Source organism: Magnolia sinica, chromosome 13, assembly GCF_029962835.1.
Source record: "Magnolia sinica isolate HGM2019 chromosome 13, MsV1, whole genome shotgun sequence".
NCBI classification, from domain to species: domain Eukaryota; kingdom Viridiplantae; phylum Streptophyta; class Magnoliopsida; order Magnoliales; family Magnoliaceae; genus Magnolia; species Magnolia sinica.
In genome coordinates, this window is record NC_080585.1 from 31,831,935 (window position 1) to 31,848,524 (window position 16,590).

At 38.0% G+C, this 16,590-nt stretch overlaps 1 protein-coding gene across 1 annotated transcript; it reads right to left on the reverse strand.

Annotated features, from left to right (window-relative positions):
* Window positions 1-1,218: 1,218 nt before the first annotated feature.
* LOC131223470 (ubiquitin-conjugating enzyme E2 2) lies at window positions 1,219-11,912 on the reverse strand. Its single transcript, XM_058218897.1, has 6 exons — window positions 11,718-11,912; window positions 8,792-8,925; window positions 8,658-8,683; window positions 4,121-4,210; window positions 3,260-3,348; window positions 1,219-1,473 (listed from the first exon to the last, which is right to left on the reverse strand). Exons 2-6 carry the CDS (start codon window positions 8,914-8,916, stop codon window positions 1,345-1,347), a joined length of 459 nt encoding a protein of 152 aa, XP_058074880.1. The 5' UTR covers window positions 8,917-8,925; window positions 11,718-11,912; the 3' UTR covers window positions 1,219-1,344.
* Between the last annotated feature and the right edge of the window lie 4,678 nt (window positions 11,913-16,590).

Sequence of the window (16,590 nt, forward strand, 5' to 3'; positions counted from 1 at the left end):
AGAACAGACCGACCCATCTTTTACTGTGAAATCCAACTACTGGTTCTAAACTGCCCATTGCTTGCCTGCAAATGACAAACAAAAATTGCTAAATCCAGCAAAAGTCACACATCAGATGGTTAGGATCTTCCTTTGAAGCTGTTTAAGGCTATAGAGGTGGGACTATGACATGAATAGCCTTGATAAATACTGTCTTAATGTGAATGGGTCCAATAACTTTCATCTCATGTATGCTCTCACTCCTAGATTTGGAATGGTTGGTACCTTGCCTTTCTTAGCAGAACCATCCTTTCATGACATAGGACAATTAACATTCTTGTGATATGTAACCCACCCCAAAGAACAAGAAAAGGAGAGAAGGAAAAAAAAAAAACCCTTAGTAGAACGTGTACCACGAAAAGGAGTACAAATATCAGCATCATCATCTTAGCCTTATCACAACTAAATGTGGTCGGGTACATGAATCCTTTTCCAACATTCCGCTATATCATTGACAACTTCAATTAGATCATAGGTCCACCCATGTCCTTTAGGGCCTTTTCCCTTTGCCCTTTTAGAGCCTTCAACTTTCTCTCATCTTATTACCTACTGGTGCTACTCCTAAATTCCCTCCAATTCATTCATGCCTCGCCACTCGTCCATCTCAACACCCTCATTTCCGCTTCATCCCATGAACATGATGCTCTTTAACTGCCCAACATTCTGTCCTATATAGCATGCTGGTCTTATAGTCATCCTATCAGTTTGAGTGGTACACAACGATCACATAAAACTCCAGCAGAACATCTCTATTTCTTCTGTGCTGCTTAGATTCTATAGGCAACACCCTTCTCAAATCTCTCCACTCCCATGAATTATGGACCCAAGATATCGAAAATTGCACTGCATGTACTTCTTGGTCAGCAATCTAAACTAATTCCTCATTCCCACTCCTATTGTTACGAAAATTGCACTCCATATACTCTTGGCTGACTAAAATTATTGCTTGCAAAATTTTCATAAAATGCTGTATAAATTATTGCAAAGCAGGGAAGCAAATGTCACTACCCCCAAGAAATCTTAAACATGCTGAAGGACATGGATCCGTCACTTACAAGAAGATTCCAAGGGAAATTGATACATGAAAAAGTCTTATGTACATGAAGCTAGAGACCATGTGCATTTCATACCGAAAGAAATCAAGGAAAAAAGAAAAGAAAAGGCCAGCCAACAACCGTGTTCTCAAAAGTCAAGCAAATACATAATCATCAAGGTAAACAAGTTGGAATACAATGTTTTCCAAGCATCAATGTTTTACTCAAAACAGTCCCACATTGGTGGAAGATTAAGCCAACCTACGGCAGATTAGTCTGCCGTCCAGCTCTGCTCGACTATCTCTCGTACTCTACGGTTGTACTCACGCTTGTTCTCACTGAACATGCGTGCAGCTTCTGAATTTGCGGGTGAGTTCGGGTTCGGATCACAGAGCAATGACTGCAAAGAGATTAACAGGGATTCAGACATTGCATAAAGCTGAAATCATATGTAATCATGTATAAACTATTGAGCATCAATTAGCAGAGATGTCGAAAACATATCTGCAAACTGGTACAGAAATGAAGGAACTATTTCTACTGCATAAGAGGCTAAAAGAATAGCATAGCATACGGTTATCAAGAGCAGTGTAGCATAGGCAATCAAAAAAAAAAAAGGTAGAAAAAGTACCATACAGTTATTAAGTCCTCATGTCATCTGAGATAAACTTAGTAAAGAAAAGATGAAGCAACATCACTTCAGTAGCTCCAGCTTTTGAGCAAATCTTAATGCAAATTTTCTTCTGTTATATTTATTTTATTTTCAACAGACCTCAATGCAATTCAATAAACACCTCTTTGATGAAAATATGGCGTAAGCATAACAAACCGTCCAATTTTCAGCCCCCCTATGAACCAGTGATTTTTGTAACCTGGGACCTGAATTTTGGCTTAACCAACTCCATGCACCAAATCCCAAGTCCCAGTGATGTTGTTTTTCTCACTCTCTGGTAAACGTGCCAAACAAGGTTAGTGATATGAGTTTGCAGTTCTGATCCTTCTTCTTCTTTTTTTCCCGTTTCATTTCTATTTAGCCTTTTATTGGAGAGAGGAGAAGATATAATGGCCAAATGCTAGAAGGCACAACATCAAGGCCAAGAATGCCCAATATAAAGAAATGTGTGGTGTTGAAAACCCGTATAGAGTTAAGGTTCAAAGCTAGAAGGGAAAGGAAGGCCAACAATGCCTGATATAAAGAAACATACAGAGTTCAATATCTGTTTGGAATTAAGTTCAAAGCTCAAGGGCAAAGGAGAAGAAAAGGGATAATTAAAAAACAAAAAGGAACAGCTGGTGCATCCCTAGGCCTAATACTCCAGATAGGTTATCCTTGTCTAGGATCAACCAAAAAAAAAAGTGGCAACCTGAAAACATTTTCCTGAACATTCAGAGCCTGTGTAAGTTGTACAGAGGAAAGAAGTGCCCTAGCTATCTTTACTTTTATTCTAATAGAACATACAATTGCCAATGCCAATGAAAACAATAACATTTTAACAAACAGGAACAGCTGGAGCATCCCTAGGCCTAGTACTCCAGATAGGTTATCCTTGTCTAGGATCAATAAAAATAAGTGGCAAACTGAAAACAGTTTCCTGAGAACATTCAGAGCCTGTGTAAGTTGTACAGAGGAAAGAGGTGTCCTAGTTATCTTTACTTCTATTCTAACAGAACATACAATTGCCAATGCCAATGAAAACAATAACATTTTAACAAATATCCACCCCCCACCAAAAAAATAAAAAATAATAAAAGTAAATAAATAAAATAAAATAAATAAAAAATAAAAATCTATTGCATTGTCTCAACTCTCAATATCCATTTCCCCACTTCACAACTATGTTCGCGGCCCTTATTTACTATCAGGAAAGCAGTCACCCACCACTTCTTCGAAATAAGAGGATGGGCCCCCAACACCTGAAAGTGTGCAATGCTCCCCTGACTTTTCCAGAAAAGAGTTTTTTCTTTTCTTTTTTTGTGAAAGATATTCCAGAAAGGTTTAAAAATCAGTTATGCCATATCGCATTATTCCTCACTGATACGGGGTTGTATCACCCTTTTTTCAGGCTGCTTTGGGCCAATGCAGCCATCTCGTCCATGGATGATACCAGTTGGTTTTGAATGACACATAACGTTGCTCCGTAAGGCAAATGGTTTTCACTAGCAATAAATGGATGTGTCTATCATACCTGGATTGATGTGAGTATTGCAGCTACATCATAAATCGGACTCCACTGGTTCTGTAGGATATCCAAACAAATACTCCCATCTGCATAGACTGATAAATTCAAGACAATAAAAGATGTTAGAGCTTCCAAGAGCCAAATAAATGCTCAACTTCAAACATTGGATTTATAGTAATTCCCCTTTTTAATAAATTCACTTTAACTCTCAAAAAGGAACTTTCAGATAAAAAGAGAGTGAGAAAGACAAATTCAGCAAAGTTGTATGAGCCACAGTGAGGTTAAAAGCCATGCTCTGTTCAACATCAATGCTAGCATGCTATGAACTTGACAACTGAATTACACGTTTTCCACCCTTCAAGTTCAATCCCTTGAGTTCAACACCTTCTCTCAGCCATTTTAATCAAGAAGTGCCTTGTAATCTTCAGTTTCAGTTTGATACACAATGGAAAATGAAAACCTGAATTTCCAGGAAATGAAAAGGAGACTGGAGACCCATGCTTCAAGATGTAAATAGCAAATATGGGTGCAATAGAATGCAGGATTTTTATTTTTTTTAAATGAAAAGGTATAAAATCTGATGGGAAGTAAAAGTGCAAATGATGGAACAATTCAGATGGATAAAACTGAAATGCCCAACAATTCAATCTACTGATAGCTAGCAAATATCATATGAGAGAACAAGTAATGAAAAAGTTTCCAATGCTAGGAACAAGGTCAAATGATTTCATATCATTCCCAATCAGTTGATGTACAGACAGGCATAAGAATGAACACTGCTGGTCTGATCTAAATACGTAAAAGGCAAATGGTAGCTTTTTTTTAAAAGGCAAGCAGAAATAATGTGTACTTGTCTCTTCAACTTACTGTTTGGATGAAACATTCTAGAAACAAACCGAACTGTTGGTGGCTTATTTGGATAATCCTCTGTAAACTGAAGTGTCAACTTAAACGTACCTGAAGGATTCAAAGAAATTTAAAACACGATTGAATCATTTTTTAATAGTCAACACATGAAACATCAAGAAAAACCTACTCATAAATGCAAGCAACCTAAAGTTGAACAGATGTTAACAAAACCACTCAAGTGATTGCAACCTATCAACCATTCCAGAAACTCCTTTAATTTGCAATTACTACAAGAATATCAGAGGAAGAGGCCAAATCCAAGCAAGACATGAGATAAAATAAGACAAGCAACGACCTGCAAGCATTGCTACAGAGCATCATAGCATTCTAAGATTTTATTTCACCTTTCAGTTTAACATTTGATAATGGGTACCAATAATACAAGCAATGACCTGCAAGCATCAATAGAGAGCATCATAGCATTCTAAGATTTTATTTCAACTTCCACTTTAACAATTGATAATGGGTACCAATAACACAAGTAGTCCAACATGTTAAAATCAAATATATTGAAATTAGTACTTAAACGAAACCACCATACCACTTTACACTGCAGAATACACTTTCAAGGTGACCAGTGAACCCAATGTCCTGCAAGAGCACCTGAGGGCTTGTGATGAATTTGGGAGCTTCCTCCCAGCAAACTTTCTCAAAGTGTTGCTGATTTGGCTGAACTCAGTGGAGATCTAGACCTCTAGTTTGAAGGAACTGAGGCCTCAGTAGAGATGACACTGTGTGAACATGTTCAATACTCTGGAAGAGGGGTGGCCATGAGGATCCCATGGGGTCGAACAGAAATGCAGGTTCTAGAAGAAAATCGGGCAAAATTCCCTCTATTGTGAACCCTGATCAGTCCTCCAAGGGTAACAGCAAAAAATCTAGTAAATTGGGTGATGGGAGGAAGAATGTGAAGGGTACAAAAAGGTGAAATCATAAAGATCATGGTGTGGAATGTTCCATCTCGAGAGCCAAGACCATAGATTAGCGTAAGGATCAAGTCCATGGATGAAATTCTGATTTTGCCATGATTAAAGAATCCAAGCCGATGGAGGCACTACCATTTTCAAAGACATCTGTCCCTGTCAAATTTCTTAAGCGCGCAATTGTCTCTTCGGCTCCTAAATGGGGCCCTCCTTTTCCCATGCTTTTGAGTGTTCGCCCTTGCTGAGCTTCTTAGTGGTTGGGAGAATATCGTGTTTGGGGTTTTTTAATTTTTTTGAAAGGTGAATACACACACACTCTTAAACCCACACACACCACATGGGTTCTCGAACCCATGACCTTGTAGTAGAAACACATGATGTCTACCACCGAGCCATGAGTAGAGACTACAGGTGGGCATATTGGACCCGATCCGACCTGACTCGACCCGTTCCAAATAGAACCGACGCCACAATCGGGCCTGATCGAGTCTATCAGTCCAGATCCGATCGTTTTTCGGGTCGGGGTCGGATAATGGTATATCCGGACAGATCTGATCCAATAACCCGAACCGAAATGACCCGGACCGACCCGACCAGACCCAGAGCGGGTAGTATAAATACATTTTTTTATACCCCTAAATCTCTTACCCTATCTCTCATCTTCTTCTTTAGCGCTTTCTTCTTCCTCTCCACTGCCCGACGCCATTTCTAACATATTTCTTTTCTTTCTTTCATCATGGTGGGGCCCACAGAGCACTGTCCAGTAGCCGGTCCCCTCCGGTAGTGTCAGTATCCAATCCCTCTCCAAATCAAAGCTATTCGTCGCTCGGATGGGCCACATGCCATGCACAGTTTCAATCCTCCATGAATAAGAAGGTATCTCAGACGTGTGGGGTCACATGGGTCTTAGCACCTTTTCTACGTATATGATACTCGGCTACGTATGGCACTTGATACGCGTGGACTCGGAATTATTCACTCGATTTATATTAACTAAAAAATTTGAGTAGACCATGCACCGTACTGCCTTCATGAGAAAACCCAAGATCAGATTGGTTGGACAATCCTATCCTCTGATCCGTAAAAACTTATTTGTGGAAATAAGACCGTTGGATTTTATAACCATCTCACAAATGTCTCCACCATTCCTCGTAAGATAATCAAATAAGCTTAATCTCTGGTTCATAATAAATCTTCCCTATATACAATAATTTGGTAGGTTTAATTGGACTACTCATATGACACATTTGCAATTTCTAAGTGCCTGTGTATGATCCATCACACTCCACCAGAGTATTAAATTTTCTCGTAACTGCAATTCAGGCGAAATTGGATTGCGTACTGAGTTACTCAGTACGCTCTTATCGTACTCAGTAAACTTACCATGAATGTATGTGTTTAATCCACGCCGTCCATATGATTTTTCAGCTCATTTAAGGGGATGAACCCAAAATTTAAGAATATCCAAACCTCAAATGTATCATACCACAGGAAATAGTGGTGGTAACCATTTTTCACCGTTGAAACCTTTCTGTGCCCCACAGTGACGTTTACTTGCCATCCAACCTGTTCATAAGATCTTACGGACATGGATGAAAGGAAAACACAGAGATAAGCTTGATAAAAAACTTCTGTGGCCCACAAGAATTTTTTTCAATGGTAGACGCTTAGTTCACACTGTTTCCTGTAGTGTGGTCAATTCAAGCTTTGGATATAATTCATATTTTGTCTCTAGCACTAAAATTATCAAGTAAAATCGATGGAAGGAGTGGATTAAATATATAAATCATGGTGAACCTCGAAGAGTTTACTCAGTACGCTAAGCCTACTGAGTTACTCAATTCCGTTTCCAATTCAAGCTCTATAGCAGTTTCGAGCAAAACGATGGGCTGGAAAAGCGGTTTTAAGCCCTCGAGCTCCGAGTTCTATGAACGGTTCAAAGGATATCAAAGTTACATGGACCCCACAATGATGTATTTATTATATCTACATTGTTCATATATTTTTAGAGATTATTATAGAGCATCATCCAAAAAATAAATAATATCCAAAAATCATCTGGACCACACCACAAATAGCAACAGAGAATGATTTTCACCGTTAAATAATTCGTATGGTCCACATGATAGTTAGATCTGTCTTATTTTTCGTTTTAAGCCTTAAGATGAGGTCGCCAAATGAATGGACGGTTTGGACATAACACATACCCTATGATAAGACCCACAAAACAATCACAGAGTTTGCGTGAAAAGAACGTCAACAGCACTTTCTTGTAGTGAATGTAGTGTCAACACTACAGTACGTTTCGGTGAAAGCGTGAATATAGTTTTCCCAGTCATGTGGGGCCCACCTTGATATATATATGTTTCATCTAAGTCGTTCATCCATTTCTACATATCATTTTAAGCCTTGAACACAAAAATATAGTATATTGAAGACTGAAGTGGACCACACCATGGATTCAATTTAAATGATCCGAATTATACCGAACTCGATCCGACTCGGTTTTCCTGACTGAGTCAGACTCAGTTCGGGTCAGGCCAACCCTGCATCGGATCTGTCTGAGTCAGGTGACCCGGACTCGGTCCCCCGGATCGGATCGAGTTCGGATCAGATCAGGGAGATTTCGGATCTGCTCGAGTTAGGCCCGATCCGTTCCGATTCGGACCAATGCCCAGCTCTAGTAGAGACCCTATCGTGTTTGGGTGATTTTGGCATCCTGGTTTTCAAACTTTATCTTTGATGGTTTGGTAGCTGTTTTTACTCTTTTCCTTTGTGGCTTTGGCCAATCCGAAGCGATGATAGGATCACCTTCTATTACTAGCTTGCATTCTGTTTTTCATTGGCTTTCAATGAGTTCTTCATCTTCTAAAAAGAACAAAGATAAGAAAAAATAAGAAAAGAAGACGAGAAAGATGAATGGTTACATCCACATGAGTTAATTGAGTGATATGTACGAACTGCAGCCGAAGGTACTCTTAAGCACAGCAACTGCAAGCCACACGAATGGTCCTATCACCTTGTGCAATCTACTAATAAAATTAATGGCAGGAAGATGATAAAATCAAATCCACGATCTTCTGTTAATTTATGTGCTTGTCGTCAATTCATCATCATCTTAGCCTTACACTGAGCAATATGGTGTCATTAGAATTACATATGTAGCACATCTACATATTTTCAGATGATAGAATTAGAAAATTTTGTTAAGAGCTAAAAATAGTCCAAACACAAACCAATCTCCTAATTATTTTATATTGTACACACACACACACACACAGTATATTTACCCGATAGATATAAATATAATATTTAGTGCGGTCGATGTTATACTGCAAGTATATATTAAATAGTAACAAAAACAATAGGATCTAGCTACAGTCATGTCAACGTCCTATCCCACCATGCCTCATACCCAGATCCATATTGTATCCTCTGGATACTAGCTATGCATGTATACAAGTAGAATAATGTATGAGGCTTAAGAACAGCCATAATTAGATGAATTACCAAACTGACATGTTATTTAATGTCCATTTCAAATCAAATCCTGAGCACAGAAATTGACTCACCTCCATCCCAAGGAGTGTCATCAGGTCTGCAATTCAAAAACAAAAGATGGCTTGAGTATGAGTCCACATCTTCAGAACCAAAGAAAGCATACACTAAAAGAACAAGTCAAAAGTTGGTTCCTTCCTTAACTTACCCAAATATAACAGCATTCCAAAGCATGATATTGTTGTCTTGGGGAGCACCGCTAATACCTGCAGGAGGGTCCTGCTGCAACCTCTTGAAATCCCGCATCAGCCTCTTCCTTGCAGGAGTCGACATCCTCACCGCCTATGAATATGCACCCAAAAGACCAAACAAAAACCCAATTCAGGAACAATCTTCTCCAACAAACAAATACCAACTCACTCACTAAATTCAAAGAAAGTTTGTTAGAGATTGCAAGGAGAAATAGGATGCTCTATCTAAATTAAAACCGTTTCTTAGTTTCTTCCTTTTTTTTTCCATTGTTTCAAATGGTTTTTTTTTTTTCTTTTTTTGAAAGGTAATGGCAATTTTATTAGGAGAGCAAAAAGCTCAAAACTACAAAATAAAATTGCATCTTGGCTAAAAGCAACCAATCATTTTAGTCAAAATCCTTTATACATGAAACCAATCCTATTACAATCATTTTAGCCCTCTTGTAGACATTTGTCTCTGACCCACTCTTGTTTTGAAAGCATTGATCATTTCTTTCCCAAGTAACCCAAATCACAGCTATCACAAATAACTTTTACATTCATTTTAGCCCTCCTACAGACAACCATCTCCAGCCCACTTTTGTTTTGAAAGCATTGATCATTTCTTTCCCAAGTAACCCAAATCACAGCTATCATAATTAACTTCTGCACCTAATCTCCTTTTTCATGTTCCTCCTTCTGGCCAAGCTAGTAAAAGGTTCACTATGGATCTTGGCATCACCCGAGATATGTAAAAGAATGCAAGGAATTCTTCTCACACCTTCCATACATAGGAATTCCGCCCCCCTCATACACATCACTCGACAATTAGGGATTACTAGAGCTCTCTCTTCTAGAGGTTATGGATAGTAAGGATCTTGTTCCCACCCACCAACCAAATAAATGCTGCTACTTTAGGAGGGCAAATAGGACCGAACAAAAAACAGCATACCACTTCCCTCACTCAAAAAGAGTTGACCCAGCAGCCCATAAAAGGAATGGATCGAGAACTGCCCCATTTTCTCCAAGGTCTGGAACATAGAATCCTTCTCGCCAGTATCCAAATTCAAGCAATGCAATCACTCCAAAAGAAAACTCCTCCACTTCCTTAATAGATAAGTCCCTTCGACAAGGGGGAGACCAGACCACAAAACTGCCAACCATCGAGAAACACCGGTCAACATACATGAAGTCTCTCACCACTTTTAACAAGAGGGAGACTGCTTTTATTTTTTTTTCAAATGGTAATTATTTCTTTGTTAAGATGAGACTACAATCAAAAGGCAAACTACAAGAAGACTAGGAGTGAGGATTAGTCAACTGCAAGAACCTTTCATCGCAACGCTTTTAGCAAGCAAATCGGCTATTTCATTCGCCTCCCTAAATACATGGGAACAATATAAAATTCAAATAACATAATATACTTCAAAATCAGCCAATGATGAAAGTGAAGTGTACGTGGAGCCCTCTACCTAAGTATATACATTTTTTTATATCACCATCTACAATCAAAGAGCCGGTGCTTCATGGAGCCAGTATTGTGCAAAAGGCCGGAGAAAACTAATCTGCTTCAACTTTTCCACTCCATACCAAGCTACCAATTCCAGCAGGACCAAAATGCTTCCACGAAAATTTAGCATCTCAAGACCTGGGCGACAGGTTTCCTTTTATCACTAGCCTCACCACCTCACCATGGGAACACACCACGAAAGTCTTTCTTTACAAGTGCCAACTAGTTTGCAATGATTTTAGAAATGAGCGGACAGGTTAGAAACCTTTGGCCGATCTACATAGTGGTACCCTTCTGATAGATGGCTTTGATATTGCACCTGTCTTCCACGCTGGCATATCTAGCAGGCGTGTGCATAAGTTGCACATGCATTTGGGCTTAGCAAAGCTCTCCTTATTATATTGAATTCGCAATACTTGCGATCATAAATGTATATATTTTAAGCCTGTATAAACCCATTGTAATAAGAATTGATGATCAGCCAGAGAATCTCTAAATCCAAAATGCTTTAACTAACACCAAAGTTGACCTCAAAGACTTAAAAAAACTCAATTTTCAATAAGTTAGGCTGACAGACAACATTCCTACGAAAGAATGGTCCGATGCACCACTCAATGCGTGGCGAAAACAAAGATAAAAGGATAGAATCTTGTGGTTCCCATCTTTTCCTTTTTTATACTCTTCTGCATTTTCTTCTCAATTGTCCAAAACTTGGTGCAAATGGACAGTTAAAAAGTAAATATACAATCAACAGGGAAGAAGCAAACCAATTGGACGGCTGGGATTGTTCGGCGGAGGAGAATGAGTCAACAACCATCCATGTTTTGGAAAACCAAATGAACAAATCTAGATTACCAAAAATAGGCCCCAGCAGTACATAATACTGGTCCAAATAAAAATGTCTATAATTCAAGCAGTGCGTTCTAATAATACTATAATAGCACAAAAGTTTATACAGTTAGAATGCGGGTTTTCTTGGTCCATATCTCAACAGGTGAAATTCTACCTTAATAAGAAATAAAAAATTCCAACCAAATAGATGATCACAAATCAAAGAATAAGAGTTATTTTCTGAAACGATCAAACCTTCCACATCTCCAAAATAAATATATATATATATATATATATATATATATATATATATATATATATATATATATATATATATATATATATATATATATAATAAAACGAAGGCTCAAAATTAGGGTTTTTTTTTTTGAGGGGGCAAAGCCCTAGAGCTAGAATCACGGTTTCTCATCTATTCTGCATCTCACATACTAACACCTAGGGAAAATTTGGGATTTTTATTGTTTAAACCGACCCAAATCATACAATTCCGAGATCAGAAAAAAGTAAAGATGAATAAAGACCAGATCTTTAACATGTATTACCTGAAAACAGAAAACCAGCGGAGAGAATTAGGGCTTCTTTGTAGGCTTAGGGAAGAAGATCAGATGAAGAATTTCATGGCGAGCGATGATCGGATCCGAAGAGAAAGCGAGCGAGAGAGAGAGAGAGAGAGAGAGAGAGAGAGAGAATTAGGGTTTGGCTTTTATTATCTGGTGGTGGTGGTCAGACGTCCCCATCTCCTCGTGTTCGTACTCGCTCTTCTATTTGGCAATTTGGCAAATTGAAGACGGAACTTCCTACATATGCGTATATATACGCGAATGGCGTATGGCATACGTACGATTGCAAAGTGTACTCGCTCGCGTGTGGTGGATGTGGTTTCCGTAGCACACGTGAGACCATGGCACATGTGGGGAATCTGGGGCATTCTTTAGATAGGACCACTGTAAACATACCCTAAAATAAAAATCAGTTAGGCTAATTCTCTCTGTTGAGTATTGAGTGCTAATATTTTTATGTAACGGTCCAATTTTCTTGTCAAAGTGAGGCCCACCTTATCAATGGAGAAGTCTGATTTTTTAGGCTAGGGCATCCTAAGAGCATGCTATACCTGATGAACGGTGTAGAGTTACACATGTGGGCCAGGTTGACAAATGTACTGCAAAGCCCAATCTTCGTCAAACGCAAGCTATGTGACTTTGCATTCATCGTGGCATATATGATGGGGACGCGGTAGCCTATCGACCCGGGTGGTCCACCGTGTGGGGCCCACCGAGATGTATGTTTTTTCTCAGTGCTGCCGGTCTATTTGCCAGATCATCTCAGAGCATGAGCCCAACCATAAAATGGGAACTAGGATTGACCGGGTGGCATGACTATGTGGGCCCACCATGATCAATGTTTTTTTTTTCCATGCCGCCATTCAATTTGCCATATCATCTGGCTTAACTATGTGGGGCTCACCGTGATATATATTTTTTCTCCGTGTTGTCATTCAATTTGCATTATCACGTGTGCCCAACCAAATGATGGGGATGCGATAGACTATCCACATGGGTGGCTCGGCTATGTGGGGCCCACCGTGAAGTATGTTTTCCACGTTGTCATTTGATTTGCCAAATCATCTTAGGGCATGAGCTTAGCCATATGATTGGGATGAGAATCACCTACCCACCCAAGTGGCTCGAATATGTGGGGCCCACTATAATGTATGTTTTTTTTTCCATGTTGTCGTTCAATTTGCCGGATCATCTTAGGGAATGAGCCCAACCATATGATGGGGACAAGGATTGCCTATTGACACAGGTGACATGACTATGGGGCCCACCGTGATGTATATATTTTTCTCCATGTTGCCATTCGATTTGCCAGATCATCTTAGGGCATGAGTTAGCCATATGATGGGGACAAGGATCACTTATCGACCCAACTGGCTTGACTATGTAGGGCCCACCGTGATGTATGTTTTTTCTCCATATTGTCATTCGATTTGCTAGATCATCTTAGGGCATGAGCCCATCCATATGATGGGGACTAGGATCACCTACTGACCCGGGTGGCTCAACTGTGTGGGGCCTACCATGATGTATGTTTTTTCTCCATGCTGCCATTCGATTTGCCGATCATCTTAGGGCATGAGTTCAGCCATATGATGGAAACAATGATCGCCTATTGACCCAGGGGGCTCAACTATGTAGGGCCCACCGTGATGTATGTTTTTTCTCCATGTTGCCATTCGATTTACCAAATCATCTTAGGGCATGAGCCCATCCATATGATGGAGACTAGGATCACCTACCGACCTGGGTGGCTCAGCTATGTGGGGCCCATTGTAATGTATGTTTTTTCTCCATGTCGCCATTCGATTTGCCATATCATCGGGCATGAGCCCAGCCATATGATGGGGACTAGGATCACCTACCAACCCGGGTGGCCTGACTATGTGGGGCTCATCGTGATATATGTTTTTTCTCCATGTTGTCATTTCATTTGCATTAGCGCATGAGCTCAACCATATGATGTGGATGCAGATCGCCTACCCACCCGGGTGGCTCAACTATGTGGGGCCCACCATGATGTATGTTTTTTTTTTCCATACTGCCATTTGATCTGCCAGATCATCTCAGGGCATGAGCCTAGCTATATGATGGGGATGAGTGTAACGCCCTCAATTTTTGTTAATAAAATTTAAATTTAAAATTTTAAGTTTTAAATTTTAAGTGGGAAAGAGATCCATCGATTTCATCACCATTCATCTTATCTCTCGTTATACAAAATTTTCATCGTATCTCGTAGTTTCCCAACAAACTTTCTTTCTTAAAAAAAGGAACATAAGAGAGTGAGAGTTGTATCAAAACTGGAAGAACCAAAGAAAAACTCGTAGAAAAAAAAAAAAACACGAAAGGAAAGTGGGAATGAGGATTTTTGGAATTCACTTATTCAGGTAAGTATTTTATTTTATTTTTCTTTATTTTATTTATGCAATAATTAATTTGGCATGATCTACACATTGGATGGATTAGATCAATCAAACATCCATTGTGTAGGTTTAATTTATTCATGTAAAAAGTTATGCGCATGACTTTTAAGGCTAATGTATAAAATGTGAGATTCTAAAGTATACGCATGGCTTTAAGGGTAATGTATAGAACGTGAGATTTTTCGATGATGGATAGCATTCAGTATGAATTGTACTGTTCATAGGTGTTATAAGACTTAATTATGTAATATTTTTTAAGAATCATATCAATTTGACACCTCAATAGACTATACTGATCATAGATCTACCGATTTTCTTCCTTAATCTAACAAAATTGAATAAACATCGGAAGAGTAATTCTCTACACAAAATACAACTTGACACAAGGAATTATATAACATAATTCGAAATGTATAATTAAATCATCGTCATTCATTAGTTCTTTAAAATTAAAATAAATCAAAATCTTAAATTCTAGATAGATTAGACCATTGGATGGGCAACATCCATCGGAATAAATGATTAATAATAGATAATACGTTTTATTCATTATGTGTAATCATAAGATTAAAGAAAATTCTTATTTATGTGATTTTAGGAAGCCCTAATTCAATTCAAACCGTTGATTCACGGAATCATCTCCACCACATCAAGGTGAGTGATCCTGATGTGTTTCTCATCTATCAAGTTAAAATAGATGGTTGTTTAATGTGTTGTATCATTACCCAAATTTAATTATCATGATTTAGTTGTCATGTATTCTTAATTGATTTAGATGACTGTGTGATTTTTGTATTAATATAATAATAATGATATGATTTGATTAATGTGTTAGACTATATTGATTCAAATGTGATAATCGAAATAATTTATACAATACATGCATAATTCATAATTACTTGGTGCATGTATCAATTGCATGCACAACATGTGCTGGATTCCTGGGGGACCTCCCTGGATGGTATATCCTGGTAGAATCGTTACCAAAAGCCCACTATACTAGTGGAAGGCTACTCAAGGAGTAGATGCGGGCCTTGCCTATGCCTACTAAATGGTAGAAGCTTACCAAGGGTCAGATGTGGGTTGATGGGTTTTCAACTGTAGCAAGTGGACGAATTCTCACTTGATGCATTGATGCATTGCATTTGCATTTTAAAATTATATTGTGGATGATTATTAGCATTTTATTATAATCTGATATAAAGAACCATGTCGGGAATTCTCACTAGGTCTAGCCAACTTATCATTTATTGATGTAAAACTGTACAGATGTAAATGAGGGTGAGCCAGTGGCTCAAGAACAGAAAAATGTGGCTGAGCTGGAAGAGGATTTAAGGGACACGTGGTCCTACTTGGCAGATGAAAAAGTTGCTACCTTAGAGTAGTTAAGATTTTTTTTTTTTTTACTTTAATTATATTTGATTTTCTTAAATTGTTAATTAATTCTTTCAAGTTGTTAAACATAATGTTTATTTCATTTTATAAGACCCCCGAATGGGAAGGTCCTTAACTATGTTTATAATTGATTATTGGAATAAATGGTCGTTTCTTATTTTTGAGATGTTACTGAGTATGAATAGAATGTATATCTACGATAGAGTTACTAGGTAGATGAATAATTGTATAATGGAATGAAATTAATACACTTCGTGTACGAGTTACAACTCGAAACTTGGGTCTGAGGGTGTACATTCTGTACTCGAATTTTGGGACATGACAGAATGGTATCAGAGAAAGACCTTTCTAAAACCTAGAGTGACCTGTAGGTTATGTACCCTAATAAAATTCATAAATTGTAAACCCTTAAAATTAAAAATATTTCATCAGAATTTTCCTCTTGATTGATGTATGAAATGAGGTACATAAAGATCCAAAACTAAGTTCCTATTCATTTTTAAACCTATAAATAAAAAGGTTAGATTCCCTGCACTCCTATTTGAATATAATTTAGATTAATATGGGTTAGTGTGGACCAAAATTAATTTTAAAGATTTTTAATCCATAAAATAATGTTTGACAGCAATAGGCAGTAAAAATTATCTAACTTGTAAAATTCGTAATTATAAACGTACTGCTCCGATTGAGGCGATTCAAAACCCTAATCGAAGACAGACAAGTCTAAATTAATATAAATTTTTTTAAAAAAATTCGAATCTTAGAGTGACAATGCTGATTCAGTGAGTTAATACAGGTTGGTCAGAATTCATCAAATTCTAGATAGGTTTGACTGCAGGAATTTAAAAAAAAATAAAAAATTGGTTGGAATTTTTAGCTAAGATTTCAAAGAGTTTATTTAATCTCAAGAAAAATTTAGAATCTAATCTGAAATTTTAACATATAAGAAAATGTGATAGAAACAACGGTCATCAAACCAAAAATTAATCCGCTCATAATGGTTTTCTACCAGTTTAATTAATAGAGTTTTTCATTTTAAT

Excerpts from the sequence above, each read along its gene's own strand:
- LOC131223470 (XM_058218897.1), bottom strand. The coding sequence starts at position 8,916 with ATGTCGACTCCTGCAAGGAAGAGGCTGATGCGGGATTTCAAGAGGTTG. Across the intron at positions 4,211-8,657 it reads TGACACTCCTTGGGATGGAG|GTACGTTTAAGTTGACACTT; the intron begins GTGAGTCAATTT and ends TGAATCCTTCAG. Across the intron at positions 1,474-3,259 it reads CAATACTCACATCAATCCAG|TCATTGCTCTGTGATCCGAA; the intron begins GTATGATAGACA and ends ATCTCTTTGCAG.